General features: G+C 32.7%; 5 protein-coding genes across 14 annotated transcripts; 3 read left to right on the top strand and 2 right to left on the bottom strand.

The window, feature by feature from the left end:
• The first annotated feature begins 84 nt into the window (after positions 1-84).
• On the top strand, positions 85-9,350 carry LOC148937099 (uncharacterized). 7 transcript variants are annotated; one of them, XM_089074287.1, is made up of 5 exons: positions 85-863; positions 7,723-8,144; positions 8,308-8,343; positions 8,405-8,581; positions 8,909-9,350. In XM_089074287.1, the coding sequence occupies exons 2-5, from the start codon at positions 7,725-7,727 to the stop codon at positions 9,047-9,049; spliced, it is 774 nt and encodes a 257-aa protein (XP_088930413.1). In that variant the 5' UTR covers positions 85-863; positions 7,723-7,724; the 3' UTR covers positions 9,050-9,350. The 7 variants fall into 7 exon arrangements, 3 of the variants coding, with proteins under 3 accessions (XP_088930413.1, XP_088930412.1, XP_088930411.1); XM_089074286.1 differs by having other exon boundaries at positions 85-959; XM_089074285.1 differs by lacking the exon at positions 85-863 and adding an exon at positions 6,796-7,132.
• LOC105430936 (farnesyl pyrophosphate synthase-like) lies at positions 3,030-6,539 on the bottom strand. Its single transcript, XM_089074280.1, has 7 exons — positions 5,884-6,539; positions 4,671-4,830; positions 4,448-4,588; positions 4,068-4,265; positions 3,815-3,976; positions 3,533-3,736; positions 3,030-3,443 (listed from the first exon to the last, which is right to left on the bottom strand). Exons 1-7 carry the CDS (start codon positions 6,030-6,032, stop codon positions 3,243-3,245), a joined length of 1,215 nt encoding a protein of 404 aa, XP_088930406.1. The 5' UTR covers positions 6,033-6,539; the 3' UTR covers positions 3,030-3,242.
• On the bottom strand, positions 9,138-12,690 carry LOC105422578 (histone acetyltransferase KAT2A-like). Of its 4 annotated transcripts, none has more exons than XM_089074272.1 (5): positions 12,549-12,690; positions 11,201-12,172; positions 10,552-11,115; positions 9,742-10,463; positions 9,138-9,584 (listed from the first exon to the last, which is right to left on the bottom strand). In XM_089074272.1, exons 2-5 carry the CDS (start codon positions 12,169-12,171, stop codon positions 9,391-9,393), a joined length of 2,451 nt encoding a protein of 816 aa, XP_088930398.1. In that variant the 5' UTR covers position 12,172; positions 12,549-12,690; the 3' UTR covers positions 9,138-9,390. The 4 variants fall into 4 exon arrangements, with proteins under 4 accessions (XP_088930398.1, XP_088930397.1, XP_088930399.1 ...); XM_089074271.1 differs by having other exon boundaries at positions 12,432-12,571; XM_089074273.1 differs by lacking the exon at positions 12,549-12,690 and adding an exon at positions 12,215-12,418 and having other exon boundaries at positions 11,201-12,125.
• Positions 12,691-12,765: 75 nt separating this feature from the next.
• Positions 12,766-13,784, top strand: LOC105431163 (transcription initiation factor TFIID subunit 10). Its single transcript, XM_011645195.2, has 3 exons — positions 12,766-12,902; positions 13,025-13,089; positions 13,211-13,784. Exons 1-3 carry the CDS (start codon positions 12,786-12,788, stop codon positions 13,410-13,412), a joined length of 384 nt encoding a protein of 127 aa, XP_011643497.1. The 5' UTR covers positions 12,766-12,785; the 3' UTR covers positions 13,413-13,784.
• Positions 13,785-14,287: 503 nt separating this feature from the next.
• Positions 14,288-16,015, top strand: LOC105431157 (hsp70-binding protein 1). Its single transcript, XM_011645182.3, has 5 exons — positions 14,288-14,479; positions 14,563-14,797; positions 14,872-15,274; positions 15,345-15,582; positions 15,665-16,015. Exons 1-5 carry the CDS (start codon positions 14,436-14,438, stop codon positions 15,873-15,875), a joined length of 1,131 nt encoding a protein of 376 aa, XP_011643484.2. The 5' UTR covers positions 14,288-14,435; the 3' UTR covers positions 15,876-16,015.
• Positions 16,016-16,164: the final 149 nt, after the last annotated feature.

Genomic DNA, 16,164 nt, shown 5'->3' with positions numbered 1-16,164 from the left:
CGACATGTGCGAGTGAGAAGAAACAACACCTGATTTTTTTTCTCTCTCTCTAATAGAAGAAGGTGGGGGAAACTTTAAGTGGGGATTGTGTCTATTACTACATTTACACAGCGACGTTAAATCGGTTTAGTAACAACCGATTAGTTAGTGAAATCTTGCGTTCGATTGGTGTATTCTTTTAAATCTAAAATATGCTCCAATTAAATGCAGGAAATCACTAACTGCGATTATTAATCGGTTTAACGTCGCCGTGTAAACGTAGTATATGATAGGGATCATACACCCAAGTGGGGAAAATCCCCACTTAATTTCTCCCATCTTCTTCTATCTAGAGAGAAAGAGAGAGAGAAAAAAAATCAGGTGTTGTTTCTTCTCACTCGCACATGTCGCCCATCGCCTGATATATAGCATGTTCGGTTTATCTATACTATGTCTATGAATCAATAAAATTAGATAAAAATTACTGCTTCGAATATTCCCAATTGAACAGCTCTCAATGGTCGATGCTCAACATTTGAAACAGCGCTTGAACGCTGGTGGTTAAAGCGCCGGTGTCTGCATAAGGATCCAGCCTAAAGAATGATAACACGTGGAGCGCTTGTAAAGGCCATTGCACGTGAAAAAATTTTAATCGTAACCGTAAGATCATAAGCAAATTGACCAATCAGAATCAATTATTCTCCTTACAGTCTAAAAATAATCGATTGGTCAATTCGCTTACGACCTTACGATACCACTACAATTTTTCACATGCAATGTGTCCCCCGCTACACACATAATATCTACCAAAGCATTCACAAAATGAATCATGGCCCGCATAGCGCAGTGGTAGCGCGCCAAGTCTTAGATCCCTGAGGACTTAGGTTCGAATCTCACCGCGGCCAACATCTTTTTCCATCATCAAACTCAATACATCATGGACAACGCTCCTCACCCCAACGTCACAGCTTTTTAACATAGTATTTATACTATTCACTACACTGCTAACTCCCCTATTTACTGAGCCTGAAAGTTGACTCCAAAACTTTATGTATTACGTAATGTGACGTAAGGGGAACAAATGATCTATAATCTTTTTATTAATTAGAAAAATATTTGTAATTTTATCTTTTTCTACAAACTCTTATTAATTCTATTTATTTATATATTTAAAAAATTTTATTTATATACTTCAAAAATTCGAAGACATTTTATTTCTATTTATACATTACTATTTATACATATTGTTGTTGCAAGATAATTTTCAGTTTAAACTTTGCATTTGTAAATATATTCTGTAATTTTTAATATTTTTCAGTATTTTTAACTGTTTTGAATGAATTAATTTTAAAATGAATCAGTTAATTTGTAATGATTAAATTATTACAACTTATTATTATTACAAGCTTATTATTAAAACTTAAATTTTAACACATTATTTTTGATTTCTATTTGATATTTTAAATAATAAGTCGTTCATCGTGCGTTACATGTAACTTTTATTTCAAATTTTCATTTCCAAAATTTAATATTTGTTCCTGTTCCTAATATTTCCTACATATTGTATGCCCTCAGAAACATGATAACATCTTGCGATAGATTATCTGCATAGCATGAAGACCAACAGACAAATCTCTTTATCTATGCGCGTTCAAATTTATAGTTTTAACATCCATTCTATCGAAATAGTTTATATTGAAAAGAATTACAATCAAAAGTTGAATGATATAATATCTATTTTTCAATTCCATTTTTTTTTTTTTCGTAAATTCCACGATGCAGTTGCAATTGCGCGATCTTTTAATATTGTTATCTTTGTACCATGGTGTAAGAAGAAAGGTGAACCATTCCGATGGATGCGCAGTAGGTCAAAGGTACTGAGGGACAGTCAACCAATTACCAATAACCGCTTTGAGCTTTTATGCGAAATTCAATGTAGCTGCTTATTGAGTTTCGTTTTAAATGACAGAGTGACATTAGTTCTTAAAATGTTTGTTGCGTTTAAAATTGTAAGAGGCGAACCGGTCGTAGTAACAGGGAAAATTATATTTATGTATTGTGTATTATTTTCCCAAAAAGTATGAACTATGAAAACTGTGGCTCGAAGCGTATCGATGAAAGGAAGAGTATATAAAACTCAACTATGATAAGTTTATCTTCCGAATGCTTATAAATATAATCTTTTCCTTTTCGTATTTTGTATGTCACAAATAACTACGATGTAGTGTTTACTATCTTTTATAAAACCAAAATCACATTTCCTGTTAATTATCTCTGTACTTTAACACACATTTCCGATATAAATGTACATTATATAATACTTATACATTATAAAATAATAAAATTGAAGGTCAAAGACAACAATAATTTATTAACAGAATGTTTTCATTAATTCTTCATAAATAATATCTTTATTTAAAAATAAACAATATAAAATGTTTTCGATTCACAGAGTCTTCTTCAGTATATGTAATTAAGCGTCGTATGAACAAAAGAATTAATGAATAGAATGCTTCTAAATATGAGAACGTGTTAAAAAAACCTCTCAGGAACTCATAAGAGACACGTCTTAACAGATAAAAATTTTGACATACAATAAAAATTCGGTTAATATATAAGTAAGAATTCTAAAAGCGTAAATCGTACTGTCAACAATTTATATAGTTATACATTAGTTTTATAATATTATATACAACATGTACAACATATTTTTATCCAAATTGCATTAGACAATCTTATCTTTTTATCTCTTAACTTAGTAAACAGCACGCTGCATAAAAGCTCAAGCTCTGATTTGTAAGATCTCAGACCTCCGCTATTATGCGCAATGGTTCACCTTTCTTCTTACATCATGCTTTGTACTAATATAACACATTATTTCGTACAATAGCTTTTTTTGTAACAACTTTATATCTGTCGATGATTTTTATTTTAATTATAAAAATATTTTTCGACAAATCAATATTTTAACAATTACTAGTGCTTTGTTTTAACATTTTTAATGACTTAACTTATTATGCATTGTAGAAAATTTGGTAGGAAATAATATCTCATGTTTTAATTTTTTTTATTGACTTAAAGAAATATCCTTCTCTGTACATAAAATTTTATAAAATGTTTTTAGATATTTTTCACTTTGAAATAACATTCATTTCATCATCCTTCGGACAATGACAGAACACATCATGTTTCACATTTCTTCTTAAAATTCAAATTTATGAAGGATTAATGCATTAGTCTAGTTTTTTAATATACACGGTGCTTTAAACAACTCTGCGATAAAGCTTTCCTAATAAATCCAGGAAAAAACTATGTAGAGGCCCATGTGATATCTTTTGTATCTCTTTATTTAGTGAATTATACTTTTCTTCTTCGTATATAGAATAGGTATTTGGCAATCCCAAATCGATGAAGAGCTGCTTCACACGTCTCACTTTCTCCGGATCCGAAGAGTTATAACATTCCTACATGACAAGAGAAGAAATAATAATAAGAAAAAGATTAATATATAATAACGTTTAGTAAAAGAATGTTTGTAATAAACGATATTCACTTTCAAAATTTTACGTTGCTCTGGAGTAGCCTGTTGAAGAGCTACCACAATCAGCCACGTACATTTTCCCTCTTCTATATCACTACTATCTTTATCTATATTTCCAAAGATAGCTAAATAATCATCTTGGACTTGGAACAAGTGTCCCATCTCTAACAAGATAGTTTTTGCTTGCCTCAACTCGTCTACATTATTTACTCCAGCCTATATTTAACATGTCATTATTATCATTATTAAGATATTTATGTATTTTCATGTGTGAGAAAACTAAGGCATACTTACAAAATGCATTGCTATGATCACTGGTAAAAAAAATGACAAATATGTTTTGTATTGAACAATAGAATCATATCGATCCATCGTACATAAATTCAGATTGAGCTTCTTGTCGAAATTGATAAATTTTGACACTGACCTTTGATATGTTATTGTTTTCCACGTAATCTATCAAAATATTATATACATAATTGCTCGATTAAAAGCAAAAAAGAGATAAGCTGATATTTACAAGCATATATATGAGATTTTCACTCACTTCCACAAATAGATCTAATATGTCAGAATAGCATTCGCTTTCCAAAAAGTGCTCTAACATTACATTACCGACAGTATGTTGCAACATTACTCTATCTTTTACTGACGCTACACTCCCATCGCTATACCATTCCGGCCGGTATTTACGTAATAACAATCGGCCTGGTATATCATCAAGAAGGAGTGAATAAGCTTGAAACTGTATGAAAGTAATATCTTAATATTATAAAGTATAACGACATATTATATATTTAATCTAAACAATTTATCACACACAATATGCTTTGATTTAAATAGATGTAATAAATTAAGATATTGTCTTGTACTACAATAATTTGGTCTAGTTTATGAAAGATATTAGTATAGAACGAAGTCACGCACCATTCCTATACACAATTCTAAAATCCGTGTCAGACGAATATTATTTTCTGTAAGTTGATTATTTGATGCCAGTAACTTATAGACATAAGTTACCGTTAAACCTCGAATTTTCTTTCCTCCTGGTACATTGTATTGTAATATCTAAATGAAAAAGATATTTTTGTATTCATAAAAATTTATTGATTTGACTTGTCACATGGTATTTGAATCAATAGCAACTTACTTCTGTCATCCATTTTTTAACTATTCGTTGAAAATCATCCCCCTCCATTAAGTCGTGGGCAATGTCCGACCATAGAGCCATCATTTCTTGACACTCATCCTTGGTTCTTATCCATGATTGTGTTACGGAATGAGTCATTCGCACATTATGGTCCAACAATCTAAAAATTTAACGACCTTTAATTAAAAATTACAATATGACTATATTGAAATAGATGTTCACGAGTGAACAAATAAAATCGCAATTTTGTAACAAATTATAAATGAAAAAAATCATTAAACAATTAGAAACAGAATTAGAATGAAGCGGATATTGTTTATCGAGTTTATATTCTATATTCTTCCTTATGTCTCTATAAACAAGCTCTTTGTGAAGTAAAGAGAAAACGCAACTGAAGATATTCCTATTCTTTACTTCTTATACACATTAGAATAACAATACAGGAGTATAAGTATGTATGTATGTATACGTATATATATATATATATATATATATATATATATATACATACATACATACATTTTTAAGGCTGCTTCCAATCTTAAGATATTTATTTCGCACAAATTAATATATATATATATATATACAGAGATAGAGAGGTTATGTTTATACAGGATTTTATGTAGGAACCTATACTTTTAAAATCGAAGACAATTCTAAATTAATCTTTAATCAGAGCGGAATATCCAGTTCTACGTATAGCTTTAATTTGCTCTTTATTTTTCTTTAGTTTTAGAAAAGAATGAAAAATAAGTTAAACCGGGATGAAAGTAATTTATATTGGTAGAAATAGATGTAAGACCTATTAAACAATTCTTATTGCAAAGATAAGAACTCCGAATTTTAAAATCTCCTGGCGATTGTTCGTCAATAATGTTTCTTATTTTTGTTTTGTTCCCTATATTAACAAAAAACAAAAGATCTTTCTTCCTATTTCGTAGATTCTATTGCATTTTCCTAAATGTTATCATGAAATTCGTTATTTTTGATCTTACACATTTACTCTGTATAAAGCTTATTGACAGAACAGCACTACTTCGTCTCAAAAATATTCGCTAAGTTTAACCGTTCTCTTTTTCTGCCGATTAAAGAGAACATTCTTAGAAAAGATCTTTATTGCAGCAAATTCTATTTTATCAAAGAAAAAAATAAAGATGTTTCTAAATGTGCGTTCAATCAATTAGAAGACAGTTTTATGTCCTTCCATTCTTACCTCCAGCACGCTGCATTCCAGCGGTATGCAGGCGAGCACGTGCGTCGCACGGCCATGCCTGCAACGTGCACATGATCGACGTCGACGGCGGCGACGAAGCGTCGTGCGACGCCGAGTGTCGACAGGAATCGGTTTCGGGTGACGGACATGTCCGGGTTCCCGCTGGAGCACACTCGCGTAACCTGCGAGAGGCTGCTCACGTGCTCACGCGCGAGCGAGCGACGAAGGAAATAGGAATACTGCCTCTCAGCCCGAGATTCACGGGCACTACGTGAAATCACGAGGAAACGCGCTCGACGAGAACGTGTGGCGGTCCCCCGCTCACACAACTAATACCTAGTAGAAACATACACGAAAAAGTACCGTGGCCCGCCTGGCGCAGTGGTAGCGCTCGAGACTCATACACTTGAGGACCTAGGTTCGAATCCCACCGCGGCCAACATCTTTTTTCCGTCACCAAAAATTCTACTATATATCGTGGACAACGCTCCTCCAACACAAGCCGCCACAAACGTGTGGAACTTGACACTCCGTAACCGATCGCTTCTTTTGAAAAAAGAAGACAGAAATGATGAACAGAGAATGAGTGACGTGAGGGGGAAAATAGAGGGAAAGAAACGAAAAAGATGAAGAAACGAATGACTGACGTAACGACAGCCGAGCGATCAAAAGAGGAACGGTCGTCCATTCGACCTCTGACGGTTAATCTTGTAACTTTTAAATTTCATGTAATTGAAATTTTTCACTTTTCATTTTCCACTTTTTCTTTTTCATTTTTTACATCTTGACATTTCACGTGAAACTTTTCACGTACGGCGACGTAAATGATGAACTTCGGCGAATGCGTCCGATGATTGGCCATGGAGAGTCACGTCGTCGAAAGCAGCGGGCTTTATGTGGCCGTATCTGTATTTCGACGGGTGGAATTGCATTGCGTGTTCAAATCATATCCGGGTCACCACTTTGTGGCGTTAGTAAGGAACGTTGTCCACGATGTGTTGAATTTGATGGCGAAAAAAAAAATGTTGGCGGCGATGAAATTCGAACCGAGATTTTCAGATATCTGAGGGCTGGCGCGCTACCACTGCGCTATACGAGTCATACTGTTTTTGTTCACGCTTTGCTAAATATTAATTGTGTGAGCGGGGAACCGCCACAAATAAAATTGCAGCAATACATATCATTTGAAATTGGAATCTGACAAGTGTAATTCCAATAATTTTTGAATAATTAAATAGTTTACAAAATAGTGAGTTTCTTTATGAGAACCTTGTATAGAAGTGTCCCTCTTGATGCATGTTGAAGGAAAATGTTGTTGAAGAACTACCGTTGTTCCTTTCCTCCAATTTAAAAGAAGCAAATGCTAACAGCACATTGCAGTTCAAACACACACACACACACACACACACACACACACACACACACATTAAAAGATTAATAATTCATTATTAATAAATCACATATTTAACAATAATGGGTGCTTTCCATTTAATGACACAAGTCGATTACATTTAGATTTAAGATAGAATTAGATTTAAATCGAACTTAAATATAGATTTAGGATAATATACATGATATAAATGATAATATAATTATGACTACATAAATGACTACATATATTATGACTACATTATCATTTGCCTACAAACTGTCGAAATAGAAAAATCGTAATCCTAAATCTATATCTAAGTTCGATCTAAGTCTAATTTTATCTTAAATCTAAATCTAATTCAGATGAAAATTGATGGTGGTGGTATTGATCGACGTCGTCGTTGTCGTCAACATATTTTTATTAATATATAAATTTTATTTTTATTAATATATAAATTCTTTTTACAGGAATGGACATTCTCCGAGCCCTATTAAAAGTTTCAAATATCCATAAGTCTCAAATATCCAGATCTTTTGCCAAAAAAAGTACTAAATTAAATTTAAACTACAAAGATAAGAACGATTTAATAAAAGGATACGGATATATCCTTATGGGACAACTTGCTTTTATGATAAAAAAAACTATTGTTCAAACAACATTTCAGGACACAAAATTCGAAGACAAGCAAATAAGCCATATACTCCTGCATAAAATTAGAGGAAAATATTCTGTGTGCGTCACAACGGGGCTCGACCACGAACCAGTCGTGAAAATTCGTAATTATAAATTCGTAATTATCTTACGAAAAAATACCACACCTCAGCCGGGAATCAAACCTGGATCTCCTGCTTACGGGGCAGGCAACTTATCCCTTCGACTACCGAGGCAGGTGATGACATTTATCGCAAATAACGTATTTAGAGTAACACGTCAACAATACAATGATACACATGTATACGTATATTACAATATACATATATACATGTATTCTCTCAAATCTCCACGATCGGTACTCCAGAGAAATGATGGTTCTATTCTCTCGATGGATGCAGGTCGGATTGCAGCGGCAATACCCTCCAACGCCATTGGTAAATATCTTATCTCTTTTTTCCTTTTAATCGAGCAATTATGTATATAATATTTTGATAGATAATGTGGAAGACAATAATGCATCAATGCGCTGATTATTTAATTTATACCGAAAAACTTAATTCTGGCAAGGAGCTCAATCTGGATTTATTTACGATGGATCGATACAATTCTATTGTTGAATACAAAATGTCAAATTATTCATTTCTCTTACCAGTGATCGCGGCAATGTATTTTGTAAGTATACACCGATCCGCTTGCCGGAAACGCTCGAGATAGTGTGCACATTTATAAATTTGTAGTATTTGTTGAAATAAAGCTAATGTGTTACTGCCAGATTCTTTTATTTTGTGCAAAAACGCGTCGAATGAGTCTAATTTTATCCATATTTTAGGTGAGGAGTCTAAACTGTATAATTACCATTATTATTAATTTATTAATAAATATTATTATTATAATTATATATTAATAAATATTATTCATTATGTATATATACATATTAATAATTTTATATATATATTATATTTAATATATATAATAAAATTATATTTTTTTTAATATTAGATGTGCCAGCCATTATTTCAGTTGGAGCTTCAGACAACATACTGCAACTGTGTTCCGTTTTACAATCTTGAAGCAGTTAGAAAGCGTACGAAAGTAAAACGGAATGGAATAGCAATACACTTTCATTACGTCATAGCATGAGCATTCGGAGTGAACAAAGGAACGCACTCTAAATCTCTGCTGTATGATTGAATTTTTATTTGAAGGATTCAAATTTTCGTTAAACAAATTTCTATTAAATATATACGAATTTTTATTAAGTTTATTCACGCAATATATACTGTGTTACAATTTATACTATGTTACAACTCGAAAATCTTGTGAAAAATTTATTCTAATTTCTGATCATAGACGCTCCCGATAGAAATTTTCCAAATTTAATAGACAATATTAATAATTATTCTAAATAGATAATAAGGGAATAAATAATGAATACAATTCATTATCTTTTTTATATTCTTACATATCACACGACACAAATTCTATTTCTCCCATAAACCAATCTCTTTCATACGCGTCTGAAAATATTTTTCCAAAGCATTGGCACAACGATAATAATCGGTATCAAGACTGTTATATAATCTACAATTTGTAAAAATTCGTATCATGTCTGCGATAAATAATCTTCTTGTTACATAATATTTAGATTTCAAACGTTCCTCCATAGTCTTAAGATCTGCAACATAAATCATAATCGTGTGTTATACTTTGATTGATATACTTCATTTTATGTTATATTTTGATTGATTTCTCATTTTAACATTATATTTAATGTTTCATTATTATTGAAAAATGTTTTGCATGGTATTTTAAAATGTATCTTCTTTTCTCACCCATCGGATATTTTATGTGATCGTAATAATCCGGAACTTCGTCTTTGTCTACAGGTTCCAGAAATGGCCAAGCTGCACTGTGAACTTTCACACTATTTAAAACATTATTTAAAGAGTTATAAAGACACTCTGACATATCTGTATAATCTCCAACTTCTGAACCTTGCGTCCCTTTCGTTACACCTCTTGTTCTCGTTTGACAGTAACTTTTCCATCCAGTTTCGCGAATTCCTGGAATGGATTCGACGGGAATACTTTTTACACCGTCTTTGAAGCACGTTAACCCTGGATGAACTTTTTGAATCTCTTGTTGTCTTTGGTGAATCAGCTTTTTCACAATCTCCTTCTGCTTCCTGATAACCGCTGTAAATTCGGTATACACTATTTTAGCATTCAGTTCACAGTGCATCAATGTCGCTCCTTCATAATCTTTGATATATCCTTGATATATCGGCTTCGGCAGTTTTATCTCTTTGCTAAATCCTTGCTTTTTGAAATATCCAATGGCAAACTCATCCGCAAATGTCAGAAAATGCAGTATGTTGTTTTTGATGTGATAATCTTTTAGCATATTCATTAAATGTGTTCCGTATCCTTTTACTTGCTCCTGACTCGTAACAGCGCAGAACACTATCTCAGTAAAACCCTGAGTAGGAAACATACGAAAACAGATACCACCGATTGGACGACCACTCTTTATCAAAGCCAATGTTTTATGCTTTCTGTGACAAAAGAGAGAAAGAAAAGTACATTATTATTGTTTTTTTTATAATACATTAACACTGTTACTATCTTCAAATTAATACTTACGGATCAAAAACGAATTGAGATATATATTCTTTGGGCATTCTGACTAATTGATGACTAAATACATTATGTAACCCTATCAGCCAAAGCATAGTTTGCTTAGATACAGGCTGTGTTAGATTGTTTCCAACAACGTGAAACTCTATGATCTTTCTACTTTCCTCAATCTTGGCGGTCTCATCTCTTGGAACATCTGGTGGAAATACCGCGTCAGGCCCGCGCATATAATTGGGATCATTAATAGTTGCGACAATTTCAGCGACAGTCTCGTCTGATAGATCTTCAAAAGTCTCTTCACTTTTTCGTTTCTTTGCATCAGGTCGAGCCCCTTCTGAATAAGTACGTTTTTCAGGAAGTTTTCTTATCCCAGGGCTAATATTTATTGTTATGTAATTTTCTGTGTTATTTGATGGGACAGTAACTCTCTCGAATTCTCCTGTTCTCCTTATTTGCTGTGCCTTAGAGTCTAAAGTAGCTTGCAGATAAGATGGTGGTGCTTGCTTAAACTCAGGATTCCACATGGGTGAATTATCAGAATATACCTCAGTTTCTAGCATGGAGAGAAACCTTAAATACAAGAGATTATGTGTATAGCAGCTGTTACATTTATGAAAAGTATAAAAAAAAGGAAGGAAAAAGCTAGGAAACATACTTAGGGAAATGTGTTAAAACTAGAACTCTCTTTTCTGGCGTTATTTTATCTCTTTCATTATGGCACTTATTCACCAGTTCTCTACAAAGTGATTTGAATACAGCTTGCAGCAGAGTCTTCCCGAAAACTAAAGGAGTGTCGTGACGTGGTAAAGAGTCACAAAATGCAGGTACATGGCAGAAGACCAGCCAACGGGTATAATTAAGTTTGTAGATAGGAGCTTCGTCTGCATTCATCGTTGCTTGTCTGGCACTGGGTGCTTCGAAATTCCAAAAGTTTAAACAGTTTATAAACATCTTTGCTACGTCGCATAAAACTAACCATTCTTTCTGTGATAGATGGTTAAATTTATATAGGACAAAGTTCATTACAGCTTTTGCTATGTTGGGTCGCTCGAATGGCGGCTGTCCTAGCGGGGCTTCCACAGTTGGTTTTGTCATAGATGAAATACTATTCCTTAACAATTTATATAAATAAAAGTATACTTTCTTAGTGTCAGTATCTGCTTCTCTGTGCATACATGTTAAAATATTATCTGCATCAATAGCCATTCCCAATAATCTGTTGATTTCTTCACTAGATTGGATTGATAAATGTTTAATATGATTTTCTAAAGGATGACTGCATAGTTTGCATGGATCAGAAAAGCTTATAACAGGCTGTATTATCTCGCCCTTGGACGATTTCATAATCGGTTGCGCATTCTTCCAGCCTATACATTTGCATTCCTCTGTTTGACAAGCACTGTAATTCGCAAGCTTCAACAATTTCTTTTCCTGCGGCCAGTTGTATGTCTGTTGCTTGCGTTGTTGTATCCTTTGAAGATTACTCATCGGATTTACCTGAGTCTGTGGCTTGGTTGTATTTGCATCTTTATTACCGGTTTCCTGCTGCGAAGTATTAGTAACATGTTGTCCAGTCTCTTCTGAAGAAGCCAACATTGGGTGAGAATTGATGTCATTGGATGCCATCCTTAGAAAAATCATTATATTTATATTAAAAGTTATTACTTACATAAAAGTAGAGCGTATATCATTAATTAGAAAGATTCTATGAAGAAAATAACGCATGCATTCATTAACTTATATTAAAAACTTCTGCAATATAAACAAAATATTGGCGCGAACCAAGTCAATTATATATTTATTCTCGAATGTATTATTAGCTGATGTATTGAATAACAAATATTCAATAATATTTTGAATTAAATAATTGATTGTAATGCTCATACGTTATTATTTCGCTATTTTAATCACGTTTTTCACAGGTTGTTGATATCGTTGATTTAAAATACAATGCCCAAATACAATTAGGGTTAGGTTGGATTATGTGAGTTCTTTCCTTGTACCTTTACGCACATATGCTACAATTTATACGTTCGAATTGCGTGTGAGTTGAGCATAAAGAAATTTACGTGTTACAGTATTAAAAAAGTACCACTGTGCTCCAGAAGAAAAGAGAGATATTTATAAAAGAAGAAATAAAAGCCGTAGGATTCAAGAGACAAATTGCAAAACGATTTATTTCCGTGATTGAGGTTAGAAGTTGGTAGCACAGTTTATTTATCTTTTACGCTACGAAAAAAATGGCAGAAGGTTTCGGAAGAGAAACTCCACCGATCTACAACGAAGAAACCAAGAAACCAACTGCGGGACAACCTTTGTCGGACTTTTTACTGCAATTGGAGGATTATACACCTACGGTATTAATCTATCATTAATTCTTGAATAAATTTCTCTAAAGAAACATCGCGTTTCAATAAAAGTTTTTTTTATTTATGCACTTCATAATGCATTGTCACATGTCTTGTAATGTTAATGTTAGATACCTGATGCTATCACCGAGCATTACTTGCATACAGCTGGTTTCAATACCACCGACCCTAGGATGTAAGTATAAATATGATATTGTTCATGTCATTATTGGTTGAGTATTTTGTTAATTAATCTTTTAATGTCTATTAAATAAATCTGTCGACTAATGATCCGTATTGACTTCTCATTATTTTAGAGTACGCCTAGTATCTTTGGCAGCACAAAAATTTATTTCTGAAATTGCCAACGATGCGCTGCAACATTGTAAGACACGTGGTGCTAATCAGAATACAAAAACAAAGGGAAAAGACCGACGTTATACCCTGACTATGGAAGATCTGACACCAGCAGTTGCAGAATATGGCATAATTGTAAAGAAACCACATTATTTTGTTTAATTCAAAAAACTGCAATTTGATGTATTCTTTTCTTCATTATGTCGCTTCAAATATTTAATGAATAACGCAGCGAATGTTTAATGAACATGATTCCGTTTTTGAGTAAAAACCTTTTACTAGGACCAAGGTTATATGCATAAAGTGATAATTGTTCTGAAAAGGTAGAGAAAAGGTTCATATGTTTTAAATAGTAAGCTTTATTTTGCATGGAATGGATACTATTATATGAATAAGTTTTCTGTAAAGTTTCATAATTACATTATTTAATGGCACGAATATATGAGTATATCATTGTGCAACTATCATTGCTAATGTTTTTGTAAAAATGTAACAACCAATTTAATATAATAAAAGATATCTATAGGTATACTATATTAATTTGTTTTTAATGTTTTATATATATATATATATATATTGTTATATATCTGAGCCAAATATGCATACAAATATAACAAAATGGAAAATATTAGGGGGGATATAATCAGTAAGGAGACTATATAATTGAAATTCCAAATGCAATTTTGATTTTGAATCGAATAAAAATGTAAAATATAAAATTCGAGAATCGATGATGATAAAGTAATAGGGAATATTAACAAAGAGATAGAAAAATTAAAAAAAGTTTTCAAAAATTTAAAGAGAATTTTAAATCACAAAATTCAGAAAGCCCGAAAATTGACAAATTGAAGTATCTAAAAGATGATACTAATTAAAATAAAATAAAAATTTGATTATAATTTGATTATATTTTCATGTTTATTATAAATTTCATTATGATTCTATATATAAAATATGTAAGCTATTTTACCGATCACAAGATATAAGTCATGGAGCATGAATAGTTAGATACGATATTCGGATTCTATTCGCAATCGTAGTGCGTCATCTTGAATATCAAGAAATTCATGACGCTGAGTATATGTACGTAAATATCAGATCCCATAAAAAGAAATGCTATGATTCAAGATAAGTAGTTGAGGCTTGATCGTAAAGAGATTGTTCTTAGACGGTGTTATCCAATTAATGGGCGCATCGTTCGCAAAACAACATAACGTCAACATGAGCAGGTTTTCATTATTATTTGGTATCGTGATTAACCTAAATTTAACCACCTGTATTTTATATAAATAAACGTAATTTCTTGCCTCAGTTCTGAGAATAAAGAATCAAAGAAGGATGCCAAGCAAGGTCAGTCGGGCAGCAGTGCGAGACCGTTGTCTATCGAAGGTCCCTCAACCTCTAGTAATGTCAATCAAACTCCGTTGCAACCATTATCAAATCAACCAAGACAACCAACAAACTTGCAAGGATTGCTCAAGTACGCCATGGATGCGGCACAATCTGAAGATATGGAAAATAAATCGGTCTATCCTTTGGATGAAGAAGTATGAAATTTCATTTAAGATTATATTCTTTATTTATCATATTGTTTATCTGACGAAATATCTTTAAATTATAGAAAAAGACATTTTTGAATGCGGCGTTGTCATCATTAACGGTGAACGTAATAGAAGAATTACACAAAGCTATACAGATCTTGTCTAATGTTGTCAATTTACGAGCAGACGATGATTCGTCAGAATATGAGAATACTTTAGAGAGAATGGCAGATTTTGTAGACAATATCGACATAGCCAATGATTTTTATAAAATTGGAGGTTTCTCAGTATTTCAACCATGCTTGAATTCTTCACATAGTAATATCAGATGGCGTATAGCCGATATCATTGCTGAATTAGCACAAAATAATCCATTTTGTCAAGATAAACTACTAGAAGCTGGAGTATTCCCAGTGTTATTATCTATGATCGATACAGATCCATCGGAACAAGCCAGGATAAAAGCTCTGTATGCGGTATCGTGTAAGTAACAAAACAACACGAATCTGTTTTGAAACTCAAACTTTTCTCATTGATCATATTTTGAATACAGGTATAGTCAGAGGACATCCAGCATCATTAAAATATATGAATGCAAACGATGGTTACTCAGTGCTTTTACGAGCAATGCAAAGTCCGGTGGAAAAGTTACAGATAAAATCCGCATTCTTGCTTTCGAGCTTATGTAGTAAGAATGATTCAAATGACGTAAAATCTACATTGATAAAAATGGGATTCATAGAGCAAGCAGCAGGATTGTTGGGTAGAATGAACTTGCAGCCGGCAGTCAGGTAATGTATCTATGATGGAGGATCTTGATAATAATATTATTTTCTTTGTATCAAACATAAAGTGAATATTTTTTTATTGTAGGGAGCAATTGTTGAGAGTGTTGAGTGGTATGGTGAACGATAACTTTTTGCCAGCATTACAAGAGTGTCGCCGATCACAGTTATGTTTAAGATCCACCTTGGAGCAATTGTTGACAGAATTAAAACCAATGGAAAATCAGGATGAGATCGATATGTGCTCCGATCTTTTGGACAAAGTGTTTTCCGAGCCTGATATGAATCAAGAGAGATAACAAACTTGTGTACCTAAAATCTCTTTTATAAATAAAGCATGTAGCATTAGTTTATAATGTAACATTTGCGATATTTAAATATTCATAATTAAGGAAAAAAATGCGAGTAAAGAATTAATAAATATACCAAGTGAAATGGATTGGAATATTTCATTTAACCAACGTTTAAAGGACCAATTTCTGCCACGCGATTGACCGAACTAGTCAACTGACGAAATTTGTTTTTGAAATCCGTCGTGTCGCGATTGACGTACACGTGTGACTTCCTGTATTTTAAACACACGTGCGT

The sequence above is a fragment of the Pogonomyrmex barbatus genome, unplaced genomic scaffold (genome assembly GCF_055798465.1).
Source record: "Pogonomyrmex barbatus isolate J1 unplaced genomic scaffold, ASM5579846v1 scaffold17, whole genome shotgun sequence".
Classification (NCBI taxonomy): Eukaryota; Metazoa; Arthropoda; class Insecta; order Hymenoptera; family Formicidae; genus Pogonomyrmex; species Pogonomyrmex barbatus.
This window is presented reverse-complemented; position numbering and strand designations above follow the sequence as displayed.

What these genes read in the sequence shown, in the direction of transcription:
- LOC105430936 (XM_089074280.1), bottom strand. Translation starts at nt 6,032, where the DNA reads ATGTCCGTCACCCGAAACCGATTCCTGTCGACACTCGGCGTCGCACGA. An exon ending in TGGAATGCAGCGTGCTGGAG is followed by an intron (nt 4,831 to 5,883) that starts GTAAGAATGGAA and finishes TTAAATTTTTAG; the next exon opens with ATTGTTGGACCATAATGTGC. An exon ending in TTAAAAAATGGATGACAGAA is followed by an intron (nt 4,589 to 4,670) that starts GTAAGTTGCTAT and finishes TTTTTCATTTAG; the next exon opens with ATATTACAATACAATGTACC.
- LOC148937099 (XM_089074287.1), top strand. Translation starts at nt 7,725, where the DNA reads ATGGACATTCTCCGAGCCCTATTAAAAGTTTCAAATATCCATAAGTCT. An exon ending in CCCTTCGACTACCGAGGCAG is followed by an intron (nt 8,145 to 8,307) that starts GTGATGACATTT and finishes CGATGGATGCAG; the next exon opens with GTCGGATTGCAGCGGCAATA. An exon ending in AATACCCTCCAACGCCATTG is followed by an intron (nt 8,344 to 8,404) that starts GTAAATATCTTA and finishes ATATTTTGATAG; the next exon opens with ATAATGTGGAAGACAATAAT.
- LOC105422578 (XM_089074270.1), bottom strand. Translation starts at nt 12,186, where the DNA reads ATGATTTTTCTAAGGATGGCATCCAATGACATCAATTCTCACCCAATG. An exon ending in GTTTTAACACATTTCCCTAA is followed by an intron (nt 11,116 to 11,200) that starts GTATGTTTCCTA and finishes CTTGTATTTAAG; the next exon opens with GTTTCTCTCCATGCTAGAAA. An exon ending in TCACATAAAATATCCGATGG is followed by an intron (nt 9,585 to 9,741) that starts GTGAGAAAAGAA and finishes TTTATGTTGCAG; the next exon opens with ATCTTAAGACTATGGAGGAA.
- LOC105431163 (XM_011645195.2), top strand. Translation starts at nt 12,786, where the DNA reads ATGGCAGAAGGTTTCGGAAGAGAAACTCCACCGATCTACAACGAAGAA. An exon ending in TGGAGGATTATACACCTACG is followed by an intron (nt 12,903 to 13,024) that starts GTATTAATCTAT and finishes TGTTAATGTTAG; the next exon opens with ATACCTGATGCTATCACCGA. An exon ending in AATACCACCGACCCTAGGAT is followed by an intron (nt 13,090 to 13,210) that starts GTAAGTATAAAT and finishes TCATTATTTTAG; the next exon opens with AGTACGCCTAGTATCTTTGG.
- LOC105431157 (XM_011645182.3), top strand. Translation starts at nt 14,436, where the DNA reads ATGGGCGCATCGTTCGCAAAACAACATAACGTCAACATGAGCAG. An exon ending in CATAACGTCAACATGAGCAG is followed by an intron (nt 14,480 to 14,562) that starts GTTTTCATTATT and finishes TTCTTGCCTCAG; the next exon opens with TTCTGAGAATAAAGAATCAA. An exon ending in AACTTGCAGCCGGCAGTCAG is followed by an intron (nt 15,583 to 15,664) that starts GTAATGTATCTA and finishes TTTTTATTGTAG; the next exon opens with GGAGCAATTGTTGAGAGTGT.